Source organism: Pygocentrus nattereri, chromosome 7 (assembly GCF_015220715.1).
Source record: "Pygocentrus nattereri isolate fPygNat1 chromosome 7, fPygNat1.pri, whole genome shotgun sequence".
In the NCBI taxonomy this organism is placed as follows: Eukaryota; Metazoa; Chordata; class Actinopteri; order Characiformes; family Serrasalmidae; genus Pygocentrus; species Pygocentrus nattereri.
The window spans coordinates 17884764-17903238 of NC_051217.1; the positions used below are offsets into that span (position 1 = coordinate 17884764).

General features: G+C 39.7%; 1 protein-coding gene across 1 annotated transcript; it reads left to right on the top strand.

The window, feature by feature from the left end:
* Positions 1-3569: 3569 nt before the first annotated feature.
* On the top strand, positions 3570-6444 carry LOC108436246 (mRNA decay activator protein ZFP36L1). Its single transcript, XM_017713017.2, has 2 exons — positions 3570-3726; positions 4149-6444. The coding sequence occupies exons 1-2, from the start codon at positions 3673-3675 to the stop codon at positions 5232-5234; spliced, it is 1140 nt and encodes a 379-aa protein (XP_017568506.1). The 5' UTR covers positions 3570-3672; the 3' UTR covers positions 5235-6444.
* Positions 6445-18475: the final 12031 nt, after the last annotated feature.

Here is an 18475-nt window from a genome sequence, read left to right on the forward strand (position 1 = left end):
TCAGGAAGGAGTTATTGTGCAATCCTTTCCATCTTTCCTTTCTCATGCCTTTTGACACTAAGATTCAAGAGGCGCCATTCTACAGAGAACAACACCTGCAACGAAATTCACCCCAGTCTGAGTGTTTAATGTGAGAAGGACAGAATACATAAAACAAGCAGGACCAGATTCTAAAGGGAGTAGTACCTTAAATGACCGTTAAGCTTCTGACCCTGTTTTCCTACTTTTTTTGACAAAAGACAATGGCATTTGCTTTTCCTTTCTGTTCCTTGCCATTCAAATGCATTTTAATCTCCTCTGCTGTGCTGTAAACAAACACAAACATGATGGCGGGATTTCAGTTGCTTGTCTTCCGGGCCAGTTTAATCATACCCACACTTTATCTGTCCCAAGACAACAAGTGTTCCCCTGGATAGTGGCCCATTTGCACTGCCCCATCCCTCCTGTAACTGAATTGTAAGAGGTGTTGACACTATACTCTGAGATAAGGTCTCATTGTGCTGAAGGGACAGTGTCATTCATTGACTTGAGTCCCCTTTGCTAATATTTGCAGTGCTTTTTTCCCTGGGGATGGTGGTGAGAGAGCTTGTTTTAGTGTACTTGAAGCAAATAGAATCAGAAGAGAGAGAACAGCTAATCCAAGTTGTTTAAAAAGAGCACTGATCACATAAATATGTATATGCAGGCTTATATTATATCTCATGAAAAATATTTAAGTCATGAGCCAATGAGCCCTGTCTGGTATTAGATTATATTCGTGTGCCATCAGTTTTAAAACTGGATTAAAAAAAAATAGAGAAAGAAAAAGACTTGTCCCACTTTAATGTTGGTCTCATAACTGTGCAGTTACACATTAACAACTACGCAACTACTGGTGGTATATTTCCTCTTAAATATGGATCACAGTACTACAGGTTATGTGAATGCATATGCACGTCAACTTCAGTTTTTACTTATGTAAATGCACATAAATACACATTGATAGCTGTATCTGCATAGGTAATTGCACATATAAAGTAATAAAGTAAGGATAATTATTTGTATGAACTGCTGTTTTTCTATGTCTCTGATTTTAACAGGAGGTGCATTTATCTACATTCTGAAGGCACATACATTGTAGCTGTGCAGAAAATACCAACATAACATTCATAACATTTAGTTAGCTGTTGTAGTACGCTTGTGTTATGACATCATAACCTAGCTGAAGTTCTGGCTTTAAACCCTATTATATGTGTGACTGCATAAGTAAACATGAGTTAACATGAGTAAAAACTGAAGAAGATACACATGTATTTACATAGGCTACACTTCTGTAATCCATCTACATCTGTGAATACTTCACCAGTAGTTACATTGTTGTTGCAAGTACATTCAGCAAAACAAATATTCTAACTCAGCATTAGCAGCCTAGCCATGGATCTCTGTAAATCGCTGCTGTCAGAACAAAACCTTGTATCTCCAATTTTGTCGTTTTTCAGTTTTTGACATAATTTGAAAATGGCTGTTGCCCTTTACATTGTATGTAAATTTTATGATGAATGGACCAAAAGAAACAGCCCAAAATGACCTGGAAAAAAGTCTGGTTCCATTGACTTACATTTAAAGTTGAGAGCTTTTTTTCCATCTCCTGTAAAGTTACCATTTTGGAGATACAAGGTTTTGTATCTCTTTGTAACAATGTTTGATTTGTAACAATGTTTGCTGCTAAAAAGCCATTTTATTATCAAATACAATAAAATTCAATATTGACTTGAAAAGTGACAAGCATATACAGCATGCCGATCATGAACACTCTACAAAACCATCACCGTAATATCAAACCATATAGCTGAAAGCAGAGCCCTCGGTCATGACACTACAATATAATTGCTGAATAATAAAGCACTGTCAGGGGGTCATGGTGCTGCGATGAATTATTACACACTTTACCTTATCAGGACCAGGCCAGGGTGCTTATGGACTCCCATTTCTATGATGACTATAATATGAGACTGAGATTGCCTGGAAGAACGGCCCCATCAAGTACTGTAAAAAGCCCAGTGGTGGCAAGGTGATGGCGGTGGAAAAATGAAGCATAGAAGTGGAAGACATAACAGCTCCAGTACAGACTCAACCTCTCAGGACTGCAGGGTCTCTCAGAGATAAACACGTCACAGAGAAATGGACCACACACTTTAAAAGAAACAACAGTGGTGCTTTTTTTCATTTAAAAGTAAGATTGTGTGTGTTCAGGAATGTGCTTCTGGTGCTTTTGGTGCGTTAGACCTCAAGGCCCTGTGAGTGTTGAACTTATATTTAACCACAGATTTCAAATATAAGTATTTAAGCTTGTATCTCCAAAACATGTAACTTTACAGAAGAATGAAAAAAAATAATAACCTCCAATATAAATGAATGTAACAATATTTTTTTCCTTTATTAAAATCATTTTGGGACACTTCTATAGGTCAATTTCTCATGGAATTTTCAGAAGCGTGACATAAAACATTGCATGTTGGAGATTGCATGTTTTGTTTATTTTCAAAGTGTGAAGTTCACAGACAGCAACTTAAATATGCCATTTTCTGCTTATTTTAGTACACAAGTTCAATGTATTTACTGAGTGTAACACACTGGGAAAAAATATTTATAATAACACTTAAAATATGCAGATTTGTTCCTTGAAGAACTTTGTTTACACTTAGAAAATCAACTAAAAGTAGTTTGATCAGGGGTACCCAAACTTTATATATATATGGTATGTGTATTTATCATTTGAACACTCTTTCAAAATTTAATGTTGAATGGACCTAAATTACTTGAAATTAAATCATTTTACATTAATTTGCATTAACAGTTAAGGTATAGGTATATGTGCTACTTTGTGTGTTACATATCACTGTGCATCAGTTTCTGTTGATATGGGTCGGGTCGCTAATGCCCCTTAGGTATGAATGGTTGGTTAAAAACCCATTGAGAGTTAATCACCCCATATGTAAATTGGTCCTAAATACCATACTGTGTAAACCAAAAAACTCAATTTGGTATCCAGATGGTTTAAAATTACTTGGAAAAATAAAACAAAACATTTTTACACCAATTTACAGTAAATTAATTCCCCCAAACTTTTACAAGTTCCTCTGTATTTTTCTGAGGTTTCTGAGTTCATTTAAAAGATGTTCTAAAAGTGTTCTGGTTTATATTATACATGAATGCATTATGATCAGTGTATGCTAGTTATGTGAAATTTCTCAAGTTCTGATTTGCAGTGCAGTGCTAAAATACAAAAGCATATAAAGTTCTGTGTGTGAATAGCTGTTAGGATTTTGGCGTGGTCAGGAATGGTCCATAAGCAGTGCAAAATCCCATATGTTAATGCAGCAATAGCTGCGAATTGCCAAAGGCTGCTTTAGCTCCTGGGTTTAAATTTAACACAATGACTCAGTTGGACTGGGAGAGGAGTGTGAATGGCTCTCCCCTAACCCTTGGGGGGAGATGGGGTGGAGGGAGTGAAAATAACTCTGCAGTGAAACACCCCTTGCCAAGATGTGGGTGGGGTTACAAGTTTGTGTATAAAGGAGGATTCCAGCAGATGGAAGATGTAGTGTAGGAGAGCCTGACACCAACAGCGTCCATCAACTTCTCTCACTTTCTTGGCTGAGTATCAATACAGTCCTCTGAGGCATCTTCACAATGCCATCCAACTTTCTGACGCCCTTCCTGGAGTTGGACGACGAGTTTTGCAAGGTGGGTTTTCAAGACAATAACGTTCATGTATTTGCTTTGTTCTCCTGTGAAAATAAGGAACTATTTGTCTTGTAATGGTTGATAAAGCACAGGCTGTTTTAAGTGACTCCAATATTTTTTCACTAAATTTACATGGAAAGATGTTGAAGTGTTTGTGAGATTCAGATTGATTGTGTTTGCTCTTGAAATGTTGTTTTGTCTTGGTTTGCTTAATTTTGATCAAGGAATTGATTTGTATTCAACAAAACTGTCTGTTACCACTTACCACATGGCCTAGACATTTTTGGCTGAATTACAAAATCTACAAATACAGTATAGAACTTATTACATATCTTGAGAAGCAGCATTTATGATACCTTGAAATGAACAAACTTTTACAAGAAATTTCTCTTATGACGAGCTCTTTCTTGTTTCTCCTGTAGAACCTTCGCAATTTGGAGATGGCAGATATTGCACCCCCTGCTGGTCAGAAGCAGCGTGTGGCTGGATTCCAGCGCAGACATTCCTTGTGTCCGGTCACTCTGCCCAACTCAAAGTTCAACTGCATCAGTTCAGAGCCCGCAGGTGACTCCTGCCTCTGGCCCTTGGGTGGCATCATTGGCCAGCAGCTGCCCCGCTCTTCTCTCAACCACATCCCATTCAGAGTGGACCGCTCTGTTAGCATGATCGAGGGACATGTGAGCGGCCTTGGAGGCTGTGATTCATCTGTTCAGTCACTGCCCCCTCCTCCACCAGGCCTAAGCCTGAGCAACAGCTCTCTGGCCTCTTCCAAAGTCATCGGATCTGACCCAGCAGTCTCCACCCGATACAAGACCGAGCTTTGCCGTACTTATGAAGAAAGTGGCACTTGCAAGTATGGCGCCAAGTGCCAGTTTGCTCATGGGATGGAGGAGCTTCGAGGCCTAGACCGGCACCCGAAATACAAAACAGAGCCCTGCCGCACCTTCCACACCATCGGCTTCTGCCCATATGGGGCCCGCTGCCACTTCATCCACAATGCAGATGAGCAACACAACCAGCAGGAAAGTGCCTGGCAACAAAAATCAAGAGAACGTCCCCAGCTGCTTCGGCAGAGTGTCAGCTTTGCTGGCTTTTCTTCTCAAGCTTTGACCAATTTCCAGGCCCTTCCAGACCCCCTAGCCTTCACCAGGGCAGCGTCAGTCTCTCCACCGCCATCTACAGGCAGTCCTGACCTGTTATCCCCCTTGTTTCCTGAGCCTGGAACCTTGAAGAACAGCTACCGCTTCTCTGCGGATCTAGGCAGTAAAGGCCCTCGCTTCTATGCCCTGGGTGATCCCAAAGGTCAAGCCGAAAGTTCCCAGAGCATCCGCAACAGCTTCACCTTCACTGGGTTAGCGGCCCTGCAACGTACCGGGTCTGCGGACTCTCTATCTGACCAGGAGGGCTACTCAAGCTCCAGCTCGGGAAGCCTGAGCGGTTGCGAATCTCCCGGCCTTGAGGGCCGCCGCCTGCCTATCTTCAGCCGCCTGTCTGTCTCAGACGATTAGAGTGAAAAAGTGTATCCGTGCATATTGCATCCACAACCCAAGCAGATGTGTCTGCTTTTAATTTGTAAAAGTTGTAGACAAACTCTCTCAAAAACAATGTATACTGTTGTATACCGGTTTGAAGCTGTACTGGGTACTTCTTTTCTAGATTCACACTTTTGGGTCTCCTAGATGCAAGGAAAGTTCTATGTGAGAACCTTTCCGTACCCGTTATGTTTGAAAATTTAAGAGTTAACCGCTAGCGCAGAAGAATCCATTAGCCACTAACATCCTGTTTGTAATGTATAGTGGCTGTGCACCTATCAGTAGTCTAACCAAAGCAAAGCAACTTAGTCTGTATTAGCTGTAGATCCATCCCTAAACCTGCGCCCAAGCATACTGTACACAAAATGTAGCCTTTAGTGAAGGCATTTATGAACTTGACAGTATTACTAAGTAGCTTAACCTTAGTCCCCCCTTGATGAAACTATTTATTGCCCCATTTTCTCATGTGTTCTGAAGTTTTTTATGCATTTCTGTTTATGTGGATGACCATGCTTTACTGTGTTTCACTGTGTTTGCTTTGTTTGAGCTGTCTGTTAGCTTTAAGTGACACCAGCAGTACAGACTGAATGTAGAAACCTCAGGATTGTATCTGGTAGAACGCCACCACTTTTCCATTGCCTTCAGTGAGATCATGTTTGGGCTCAATCACTGCAAACAAACGTATGTGTGAGTGAACGTGTGGGTGCATGCATGTGTGGATGTGTTAAGTGGCAGCGTGACAATGTAATAGGAACAAGTGCTGCACCATCTTAGTCTCTTGCACTCTCAGCCTTTAATTGAAGAGACAAAAGATGCTATTTGCAATGTATACATCGATCGAAAAAGAAGTGCATTCTCTCCGATGGTGTGATTAGAAATCGCAAGCTTACACCATAGCAGATACCTTACAAAAAGAAATACGGTGAGGCTCTCTGTTCATTTGTTTTCCTATGTTTTGCCTTAACTGCGATGCAGATGTAAGCTTTTGCCTTTTGTTAACTTAAACTTATTTATTTTTTCGTTTTTTCAGCGAGAGAAAAAAGAATTTGTGCTATGATTTTTTTATTGCAGTTTTATATATAATTTAAAACTGGACTGTTTACATTCCTTGGGGGAGGTTCATGTCCCCACTTTTATTATAATATATTGGTGACTGTTTTGAAATAAACTTTCAGAAGCGAGTTCATATGCAGTACTGGTTTCAGTTCTTTATCTATGCGGTGACACTCTCTAAAAGTTCTAAGAAACCTTTTTTTAAAATGATTTTTCTATATTTAACATTGACACAGTCATTGTGGGTTAGTAGCTTTCACACAAAGTAGCATTTCACTCTCATATCACTCGGCGCTGAAAACACTTGTGACACCTCTGCCGCTAATTTAAGATGGGAACACACATGAACACATGCAAACTCCAAGACAAGTGAACAGATGAAGGCTTTTGTGTCTTCTGTTTCTTTGTTCAGAGCCTTTGTGCACCGCAGACTGAGAAACGTCCCACTGTCAGCCGGCCGAGGACAATAGGCTGGGCCTTTTTTGGCCCTCAGAGGGGGTGGGAGGAGATAAAATTGAAACAGAGGGACACTTCTCCCCACATGCCTCCTGCTTTGTGAGGCCACTCTCTTTCTTAACAACATCTGTATGTTAATGCAGCAACAGAAGGGAAGGGTGATTTGCAAGTCTATTGGAGGGAACGGTGGGTCTTCAGGCCAGATTACTGCAGATTGCTCTGCTGGGGAGGTTACTATCAAACTACAGAGAGGGGGAGAAGTAGTTCAGAGATGGGCCATAAGGCTTAAAAAAATAACATCACAATACTTGAACACAGTCTAAAGAGATGCCATTCATTCTACATCATTTCTGTTGACCAATTCATGGTGAAACTTTCACACTTCTGTGCTTGAATGTTGTTGAAGAATGAACATCTGAACAGTGACAATGTGTGTTATGAGATATTAACTTGTTGAGTTTTGCAAACAATTTAGATCAGACAAAATGAGCCAGCAAAAAGTAGTACTAAAAAGGCTGAGCGCAGTTTTATTTTGTAATTTAGATTTAATTATCTATAAATTTAGCAAATGTTTTGTAACTTTTGCATAAACCATGTTTTATTTTATTATTTTTTTCTTTAACACGTTAAATTCAGTAAATAAGCAGTAGTTGTGTGTTAAAATGCAGACGTTTTCAGGATGTGTTAATTGATTTTGACAAAATATATAATTTGACCAAACAAAACTTTTCTTTTTAAATTACACACAACTGCATGACAACTGTGACAACTCAAGAAAACGTTGGAAAATGTTCTTCGCATAGTAAAATGGCTCTTCTCTATGAGAAAATGGAAAATTTGTATGTTGACCTTTTTAAAGCAAGATTAGACTATAGATTACTTACTGTAGCTTATATAGGGTTCTGCTATTGTTACAAGTCATAGAACCTTTTATGTTGCTGCTATGTAGAACCCTATGTAAGCAACAGTCTAAGCATATATATAGTTGAATCTTGTTTTAAAAAGTTATTTGAGGAACCACATGTAGTTTTTTTTCCAGCCATTTAATTAAGCAAAGAGCAATTTATACTGTTCCTTAAATAACTTTTTAAAAACAAGATTAGACTATCGATCACTTATATATGGTTCTGCTAACAATACAAGTCATAGACTTTTTAAATAAATAATAAAAATTTTTTTTTTTTCCAGTGGCATCAAAAAGTGCTTTACAGAAGGTGATGAAACATAGTTGTGCAATAAGTTATTAGTATTTATTTCGAATCAGAAGAAAATGAAATGAAAGTAAAAAACCACGAGACGTAGAGTTTTAATTAAATGCTAAGTTAGAGATTTGTTTCTAGATGCTTCTTAAAAGTGAGCATTGAGCTTGACTGTATAATAAAAGGTGGAATTGAGTTCCACAGTTTAGAAGCATAATAACTGAATGAGTATCTCCATGTTTTCTGTGTTTTACAGAGGGTATCTGTAGAAGGCCTCTATCTGCAGATCTTAGATTATGTGCCAGAACCTAAACAGACAGACACTCTGTGATGTAAGCAGGTTATTTTTGAGATTTAAAGACTAATAGCAGAACCTTAAACTCTATCCTGAAAGCTACAGGCAGCCAGTGCAGTTGTTTTAAAACAGGAATGGTCTCTCTGTTTAGTTCTTGTTAAATTGTGTGCTGCTGCATTTTGTACAAGTTGTAAGGGATGTATAGTTTTCTTAAAAAGTCCAGTAAGAAGATCATTACAGTGATCAACTCTGCTTGTAACAAATGCATGAACAAGTTTCTCTGTGTCGCTCTTTTATTCTGCTACTACGTAGAACCCCCTTTTCTAAGAGTGTATTTTAGAAAAATACAGAAAGAAAAACAAATAAAAAAATATAATTTTTTATTATATAAAAATTAATGATGCCATAATGACAATCAGCTTCATGTATGCATATGCATATGTATTCATATGCAGTGGTGATTGTTGTTTACAGGCTCTCTATAATTGGTCTAAATGTGTCTTATGATTTATAACCACGATACACTCTTATGTGATGTAATTCATCACAACCATAATGGTGTATTCTTGTTTCAGCCTCTCCTGGGAGAAGCAGCAAATTTAAACTGACTAAACTGAGTAACATCTGGCAACATAGATGCTGTCAGACACCAAACATGTCTTGGCTGGCTGACCACATTTTTCATATGAGAGAACATTGTGTAAATTTGATTTTTCAGTCGACTTTAAGAGTCTTAATTGCTCTGGTCGACAGCATTTAGCATGTTCCAGACCACGAGAGACACCTTGTGGCCACCACAAGAGTCACTGAGGTGAAAATGGTGAGCTGGTCATTACATACCACACGCATATCTCTCCTGTCACTTGCAACAATTGTGCAACAACTGCAAAAAAGAAAGAAATAAACCTTTCTGCTAAAGATTAGTTGAATCTGAATCGCTCTTGGAAAATAATGTTGTGTTTCTCGGTTGTGGCCACATGAGGGCACCAGAGGTTCTTTCACTACAGGGACCATAGATTTGAAGGACAGAAATGTTCTCCAAAAAAAAGTGCAAGTAGTTGGCGTTCTGTTAGTTTGTGAGTTTCTGAGATTGTGTGTTTGTGAGTGAGTGAGTGAGTGAGTGAGTGAGTGAGTGAGTGAGTGAGTGAGGTGTAGCTGCATGGTGAGTGAGCATGTGGAGGGTCTGCTGCGGGTGTGTTCGCCGGGAGTATGGCATCTCCGAGCAGCATGTATGAGAGCCTGACTCGCAGGCATGGGGTGAAGGTGGTGTGCAGGGTGAGTGTAGAGGAGTGCTGCCTGGCTGCAGGAAACGCAGTGGGCCCTCCAACATCGTCTCTGCTTCCCATACAGTGCTGTTTTGCTGTTTATGAAAACAGAGGAACTGGCTAATGATCGGGTTCAGAGTGGTGTCACTATTAATGGTCAGCTGACTCTGGTCATGCCCCTTAGCATCCCCTCTATAAAGATTATTGTGTCCAAGGTGCTCCCCTTCATTAAGGACGAGCCTATTGCTTGTGAACTGTCCCGGGATGGAAAACTTGTTTCTCCCATTCTGAAGATCCCCCGTTCACTGTAAGAATGCTTTGATTAAACACCTGGTGTCTTTCAGGAGGCTTCTGTTCATGGATCTGAAGGATGGTGAGGAGTTGGACTTGGTTCTGAAATTCAATGTACTGTAGATGGTTTTGAATATGCTGTTTATGTTCCTTCTAAAACTGCTATGAAGTGTTTTTGGTACGGGCAAGTGGGACATCTTGTTCTTGCTTATCCTGTAAAGGTGGACAGGAACGCTGAGGCACCCGTGAGGGCTAAACCGGAGCGGCCGGAGCCTGTTGCTGCTGGGCCCGTGCTAGTTGTTCCCCCTGCAGCTGCTGCTCGCCTGAGGGGGGTGAGCCGAGTGTGTCGGAGTCTGCTGCTGAGAAAGTTGTGGGGGCTGAATGAGCCATGGAGGGGTCTCCCTCGTCTGCTCCTGCTGTGCTGGAGCCGTCTGTGGAGGAACCAGGCAGTACGGAGGGGGGCGCTGCTATCTCTGAGGGGCAGGCCGCTAAGGTGAGTGGCTGTAGTGAAACTGCCTCTGCTGAAGTGGTGATGCTGGAAGCTGTGACTGATATAGACATGGTGGATGAGCCTGTTTTTAAAAGTTTCCACTAAAAGGAAGAAGTGAGGGAGGGGGAAGGGGAATAAACAGGAGAAAAAGGAGCTTAGTGGTGCTGATGCTGACACTGATAGTGAGGGTTCTCTGTTTGACTCTGGCTGGTCAGTATGCTCTCAGGAGAAGAGGCTACCTGTATGCTACACTGCAGAGGAGATCAAAAAGTTCCTGAGTGTGACTAAAGGGTATAGAGGTGTACAAGTACAGAAGCATTTTACAGACCCCCAGCAGTTCATAAATGATGTTAAACACTTCAGTAGGGGGGGATGTTTGATGCGCTGGAAATTTTTAGACTGAAAAACATACTGACTAAACTACATAAAGCGGGTACTGATGAGGATGTTTAGTGTGTTTAGTCCCTGTTTTGGACTGGCCCTCGCCATCACAGTTTTGCGCCCTTTCGTTAGCTTAATGAGTTACATTAAGACTGTGACTCTAAATATAAATGGGGCTGATGTTTTCTTTCTCCAGGAAACACAAAGTGATGTTGATAATGCTGTAGATTGGGCTAAAGAGTGGGAGGAGCTAGTCATTTTAAGTCATAACTCCACTGTTAGTGGCGGAGTTGGTGTTTTATTTTTCGAATAATTTTATTCCTTACTCATACACAGTTGATGAGATTTTACCTGGGAGGCTGTTGAAAGTACAAGCCTGTTATGAGAATGAAACCTTTGTTTTTATTTGTGTATATGCTCCCACTGTAGGCGTGGAGAAGATGGTCTTCTTTGACAGGCTGAGCACTTTAATCTCCAACTGTGATTTTACTGACTTTTTAGTCAGTGGGTGGGATTTTAACTGTACAGCAGATAACCTGGAAAGGAACCACCTAGAACCACACACTGCTTCCCGCCGGCGTCTGTGTGAACTCTTAGAGGCTCATGACCTGTGTGACATATGGAGGACTTTACATGGTAACCAAAGACAATACACATGGACAAACTGATCAATGTATGGTTCAGTGTACTGAACTCAGAGAGCATACTGGCATTTTAATATTACACTTTTGGATGATGTTAATTTTAAGTCTTTTTTTGGGAATGTTTTAAGTCACAGAAAACATCTTTTATTTGCAACAGTGGTGGGATGTAGCAAAGGTGCAAATTAAAGTATTTTGACAACAGTACACTTTAAATGTCACTAGGGACATAATTAGATCTCTAAAAGTGTTGGAGATTGAAATAGTGGCACTCCAGTGTTTGGGGGAGGCCACAAAAGATCAAGAGCATATTAAAGCGCTTAAACGTTAGCTGACCTGCTGGGGATTACAGCACAGGAGGTGCTGGTCTGTTCACGTTTCCAGAATGTGATGGAACTGGATGCGCCTTCAAAGTTCTTTGGTCTAGAGTGCAAAAACGGACAGAAAAGGTTTATGCATGCTATGCGGCCTGAATCAGGGGATCTCGTTTCTGAGCCTTCTGAAATTCACCAGCAGAGAGTCAGCTTTTTCTCTAAGCTGTTTGAGAGTGAGCAGGCCAGTTCCCAAGATGTGGAGGAGAGTTTCTCCCCACTGCAGGCCAGAATTACGTAGCAGTCTGCCACATTGCTTGATGCTGAGCTCTCCTTGGGAGAGTTCTACGAGGCCCTTAAGGGTATGGAAAATGGCCAGGCGCCAGGGATTGATGGTCTGCCAGTGGAAAAAAGGACTGGTACCCTGTGGCATTGTTGGGCACAGACTGCAAGTTGCTCTCAAAAGCGTTAGCCTAAAGACTGGGGAAGGTGATGGTGCAGGTGGTACATCTTGACCAGTGTGCCTGGTACATCTATTTTTAATAATATTTACTTAATTCGGGCTGTTTTGGACATCTCCAAGTTACTGAGCTTGAGGACTGGTCTTATTTTCTTAGACCAGGAATTGGCTTTTGATCGGGTAGAACATGCATATTTGTGGAAAGTTTTGGAGAACTTTGGGTTCAACCTAGATTTTATAGCCATGATCAAGGTTTTGTACAGTGACATTGAGAGTGTACTTAAAGTTAATAATGGTTTATGTGCTCCTTTTAAAGTCCACAGAGGCATCAGACAGGGCTGTGCTCTCTCTGGCATGTTGTACTCATTATTAATTGAGCCTCTGCTGTGCCAGCTGAGACAGAAGATCTCTGGCCTTGGGGTACCAAAGTGTAGCACATCTGTGTGTGTTTCTGCCTTTGCAGATGATCTAGCGGTTTTAATCATCTCACAGAGAGATGTGGACATTTTATTGGATGTTTTAAATGGTTTTAGGATTTTATCATCTGCTAAAGTGAACTGGAATAAAAGTGAAGCTGGGGCATGGACTGGTGGGAAATGTACACTGCCTGGACTGTCATGGAGGATGTGTGGGTTTAAATATCTTGGAGTGTATTTTTGGGACAGCGAGTGTGTAAAGCTAAACTGGGAGGGCACCAATGAGAAAGTGAAGGGGTGTCTTGGCAGATGGAATTGGCTAGTACCTCAGCTGTCTTACCTGGGATGGGTTCTTATTGTCAGTTACCTTGTTGTTTCTTTTTTATGGCACAAATTTCTTGTGAGGATGCCCCACAAAATCTTCTTGCTGACCTGCAGGCACTGCTAGTGGACTTTTTTTGGGACCGATTGCACTGGTTACCACAGGCCATCTATGCAAAGAAAAAGGAGGACAAGGGCTGGTTCACTTAGCCAACAGGACTGCTACCTTTTGCCTCCAGTTCATTCAGAGACTCCTTAGTGGCCATAAAGACTTGGTATGGAGAGAAGGTGGCATGCAGGATTTTATATGCTGTTGGGAGAATGAGACTGGACAGAGCTCTGTTTTTTATGAGCTCTAAAGCACTGGACATTGATGGCTTGCCTATGTTTTATCATGGACTTTTTAGAATTTGGAATTTTTTAGCCTGTATGCAATAGGTAACACCTAGGAACCTGTTCTTTATTTGTCTTGGCTGGACATATTGAGCAAAACGTCCTCTGCACTGGTCAAGGTTCATCTTTCCTTTAACATCTTTACCCTCTGTCAGCTAGTGGAAGTTGCAGGACCTGGTCTGGACTGTGCATTGTCTCGCTTGGGAGTAAAGTCCTTGTGTGTTGCGGCCAAACTCTTACAGTGCTGGAGGACAGTGCTGTCCTCAGAGGAACGTGCACTAATAAAGCACTATGGTGCAAGAGTGCTATGCCCTGATGAAGATGACCTCTTCTCCAAGGTTACCATTGATCCTGATGTATAGGACTGTCAGGGCCTCCTCCTGGACCGTAAAAAGGAGCTGAGCATGGACCTGAGCTCAAATGTGGTAGTTTTTAATAGAAAGAGACTGGAGACCAGAACTGATACGCCGTTGCGTTATGCTCTGGGTCTCACTGATGAGATAAAGCCAGAATGGAGAGCACTGTATAAACAGCGGAGAATTTTACATGGCATTGCTTCTGTTAACTCTTATTTCTATTATAAATACAGAGGTTACTCCAGAATGTCCTTTTTGTTTTAAGAGGGAAACAGCATTTCACACTTATATGCACTGTTTTAGGCTGCGACCCCTTTTTGATATTTTAAAAACTGTGTTTGTCTTTCAATGTGATTTTTACAGCTCATACTTTTATCCTTGGTTTTAAATAAGTCCAGAGAGAGAGGTTCAAGTGCCAGTTGCTTAATTTTATTCTTGTTTAGGCCAAACTGGCAGTGTACGCGAATCGGAAAAATCATGTAGCACAGGCAGCTGACTCTGAGGTAATAAGAACCTTCTCTAGGCTGGTCAAATCAAGGATTCTAAGTGATTTTAACTATTATAAATGTATGTCTGACCTGGAGATGTTTAAAGTGGTGTGGTGCTGCGGGGAGGCCATGTGCTTGGTTTTAGATGATGAACTTTGCTTTGCACCAGATATTACTTAATGCAAAGTGAAGTGAACTTTTATGTATTTCTTTCTTTCTTTCTTTCTTTCTTTCTTTCTTTATTTATTCAGCAAACAGTTTGTTCGTGCTGCTTTAAGGGCTGAGATGGCCTGATGTGACTTTTACATACTGTAACGTGATGTGGTCACAATAAAGTGTTGTCAAAAGTCAAAAAAGTCTCTCTTTTTCCCTCTCCCCTTCTCTTTCTTCCTCTCTTTCTCTCTCCCTCTCTCTCCCTCATCTTTCTCTATCTCTCTCATTCTCTCACTTTCTCTCTCTCACTCTTTCTCTCCCTCTCTTTCTCTCTCTCCCTCTTTCACTCTGTTCAGTTCCATAAGCTTTATTGGGTTGACAATATTCAGTTACACCATTGCCAAAGCATCCTCAAAAAGGAACAAGAAAGAAAGAACATTTAGAACAGAGTATAAGAACTCTTCATGTCATTTGATATAGAAAAATAATCATTATTAAAGAATCACATTAAAGAACAGTAAGAATAGTGGTTTGGAATTAAGTTGCAAAGAGAGGAAAAGTTAATAAATAATAGAAATTAAATAGACACACAAAGATTACAAGATTATCTCTCTCTCTCTCTCTCTCTCTCTCTCTCTCTTTCATCAACAGACACAGTGAAAATGACAAGAAAATTAAAGACTTAAAGAAAGTTCCGATACATATCTCAGTCCTATTAAAGTCTCTTAAGCGGGTGTCCACTGATATACAGGCCCCAAAACATTAGCCTAACAGAAATGTGAGAAAATTAAATAAAATTACTGAAACATGTCACGTACCACACATCAACAATATTATTATTAACACAATATTGACAAAGGACTTTAGGACCACATGTAGAATAAGATTATTTTTGGGCTGAAGTCATTCCTCTGCATCAGTGCTGGTTCCGACCCACAATGCCATGGTCATATCATTATCTGAACTGGTCATGTGACCCGTTATACTCCACATTATAATGAACCATTATGCTAACCATATGTGCTAATTTATTAAACATTATTTTAGGGGTGGTATATTTTTTACATATTTTTCTCTCAGTGCTACTGATATTATTGCTATTTTTGACATCTTTAATGGATGTAAGTACCCAATTAATTATGAATTTATGCCAAATTAACATTTAAATGAAGCATGCCCATAAGACAGTTGTAGGTAGTAGGTAGACACACAATTTGTGTAATTAGAGAGGCAAATAAAAAAGTTAGCATGAATTGAAAACAAACAGTGAAGGCAGATAGATAGATAGATAGATAGATAGATAGATAGATAGATAGATAGATAGATAGATAGATAGATAGATAGATAGATAGATAGATAGATTTACTAACACAGATTTATTAACACAGAATAATGCAGGATTTAGGCCTTCAGTGCCCTCCAGAGTTATAAGTGCACTTGGGAAAAAAGCAAATCCATACAATTTTATTCTCCTCAATAATACATTGATGTAAATGTAGAAAGTAGAAGCTCATAAGGACTTTTATGATAGAAGTAACATACATAGTCATTCATATTTTACCTTTTGAAAACAAAAGAGTCTTTTTAGAAAGTTCTAAGTGGTCTTCATGTTTCACTGAGTTAAAAATCTGCTGAAAGGTAGGTCAATCACCCTTACACTGCATTCCAGAAGGTCTCTCTGTACACGCTGACCATGAGACATCAGTTAAGGAAACTGCAGTTGATTAAATTAATGCATAGGCCTCTAGAAGTCACATGGTTCTGTAGTCGGTGTCATGTCCATATTAGAGACTCTAGAGGATTTTTTGCTATGGGAAAAATGAAAGGCATTTTAAATAAATGCTCTTAATGTTCTATTTTATTCTATGTATATTTTTCCTCCAAATGTCCCTGGATCCTCTCGATTATGTGATTGGTAAGGAGTTGAAGTGTCAATATTTCCATTATCATATTACTGGCAAACTCACCAAAATTCATATTTACAATCATATGCAGTTCGTTCTATTCAAACTGCACATGTTTACTGTCAATGGTTTGAAATTCAAATCAAATGTTTTGAATTGCAAGGAACTGTTAAAGTGCCTGCAAAGGTGCAGCATAAATGCATTCTCACTAAATACATTTTCAGTGAATTAAAGAGACTGAATGCTTTTGATCATACATTATTGGTGTATGCTGTCACCATGACAATGTTTACATGCCCAGATGCCACCAGTGGCTGCACAACATGTAAACACAACATTGCTGGTTCCCATAAGCTACTTATGAATAACAGAGGTTGACAATAATAAAGTAAGTTCAATAGTGGAAAAGCTTCCATTATGTTCAACCATCCACCCCAGACAGCTTTACCTGGTGTCAAGGTAAACGTAGACTTTACCTGCTGTGATATGCTGTAAGTTGTTATATTAATAAACCCTAACAAGTGAGGCAAGCAGTAGCAGCATGTTGTGTTTAATATATAGTTTGATGATGGTTTTAGGTTCTATAGTTCGACCTCAATACCAAAGCTGTAAACCTAGCCAAAAGCCCTCCGACCTTCTAAGAGTCCAGCCAGCTGGGGGAAACTCAAATGACCACAGAGACGAGGTCAGAAGGTTTTTCCCATTTTTTTGATCAGAATAGCAGAGTTTATATACACACAAATGGCATGACCATTGCGATCATGCGACAAGACAAGAGAGAGAGAGGCTTGGATGAAATAGAGTTATAGGTTGACAAGGACTCGGGTACATGGAGCCTAAACAACAGTGTAAGAGCATTGCTGATCAGATATTGTCATCACTATGAATTACAACTAACCATATGAACGCACAAAAATGAGCTGAGGCCTCTGTCTCTTCTCTGACGCAAGTCCTAAGGCCTTATGTATACCATAGGCCTGAACCCCATAGGTCATGATATAATCATGAACCCAAGATTGTGCATTGATCAGTATGCCCTGACATTAGGACCTAACAATTTCTAACTATTTATTTACAGTTATATACTGTATATGAAAACTGTACTGTTTTTTTTTTTTCATTTTTATGAACAATCTGATCAATGTATAGACACCTAAGCAACTCTTTTATCTGGGCTGTCAATATGCCAGTGAAAACAACTAACAACATCAGAATAAGCACAAATAAACACAATTACAGTAAAGCATAGCATTACTTCTCATTTTTTGACAAATTAGTTATTGACAGATGCAATGTGACAGAATGAGCCAGACAGTTAAAAATAGAAAATGAGGCTTTACTAGTTTGTTTACTAGTTAAGGGTCAGATCCAAAACAGACAGGACACAGAAAATGACCAACAAAAACAAGATAGGCAGCCAAAATCCAAAAAGGGGAGAGGCAAAAAGGAAAAGTCGGGAAGTCCAAAAATACAGTAAGAGACAAAGGCAGACCAAACAAATATGCAGGAACACTCAGCAGCTCTATCAGGAGAAGCAATACCTCACAAAGCAACTAGTCTAAATCCCAGGCTTATATACTAGATCAGATCTAGTCACATGACATGGAGAACAGATGAGACAGATTAGTACTCAGGTGATTTAGAGCAGTGATTGGTGGACTGTGGAGGTTGCACTGTCACATGGTCTCCCAAGGAATTCTGGGAAATGGAGTCTATTGCGGACCAATAGAAAAAAAAAACATTTTGGATGTTTTCCAGACATTTTATGGATTTGTTAAATTCCATTAGCAACATCTTATTTAATTTAATAAAAGATTGAATAGATAAACTAGGTTTTGGATGGTAATTTTACTGGACTTCCTCAAGGAGAGTTTTGGAAATGGTTAAGATGAGTTTTTCACTGGTTTATTTGTATTTATTCCATGTTAGTGTTTTTTTCAGACAAATATGTGTTTACTGCCTAGATAAATAGGTTTATCAGTTTTCTCAAATGCCAAAGAATTTAGTTTTCTTCCACAGCCTAATTCCCACTGATATGTTCTCTCTTTAAAGATTTTTTTAAATGTTTAGATGCTGTTATGTCAACCATGCGTTCACTGTATTAGAAAATACCTCACCTATGTGTTTACTTATGTAAAATTACAAACCCCAAGTGTGGATTTTGGAAAAGGCTATTAATAATCCATCAACTTGGGAATATTTTGTCCTAATGCTCAGGCAGGAGGGTGGGCTGAGGGGTCAAATTTTATCTTAATTGCACAGTTTTCTGTTCTCCTATCACATCTTTCTAGGCCAAACACCAGAACTAAATGATCTGTGGGGCATTCAAAAAACACAGAAGGGG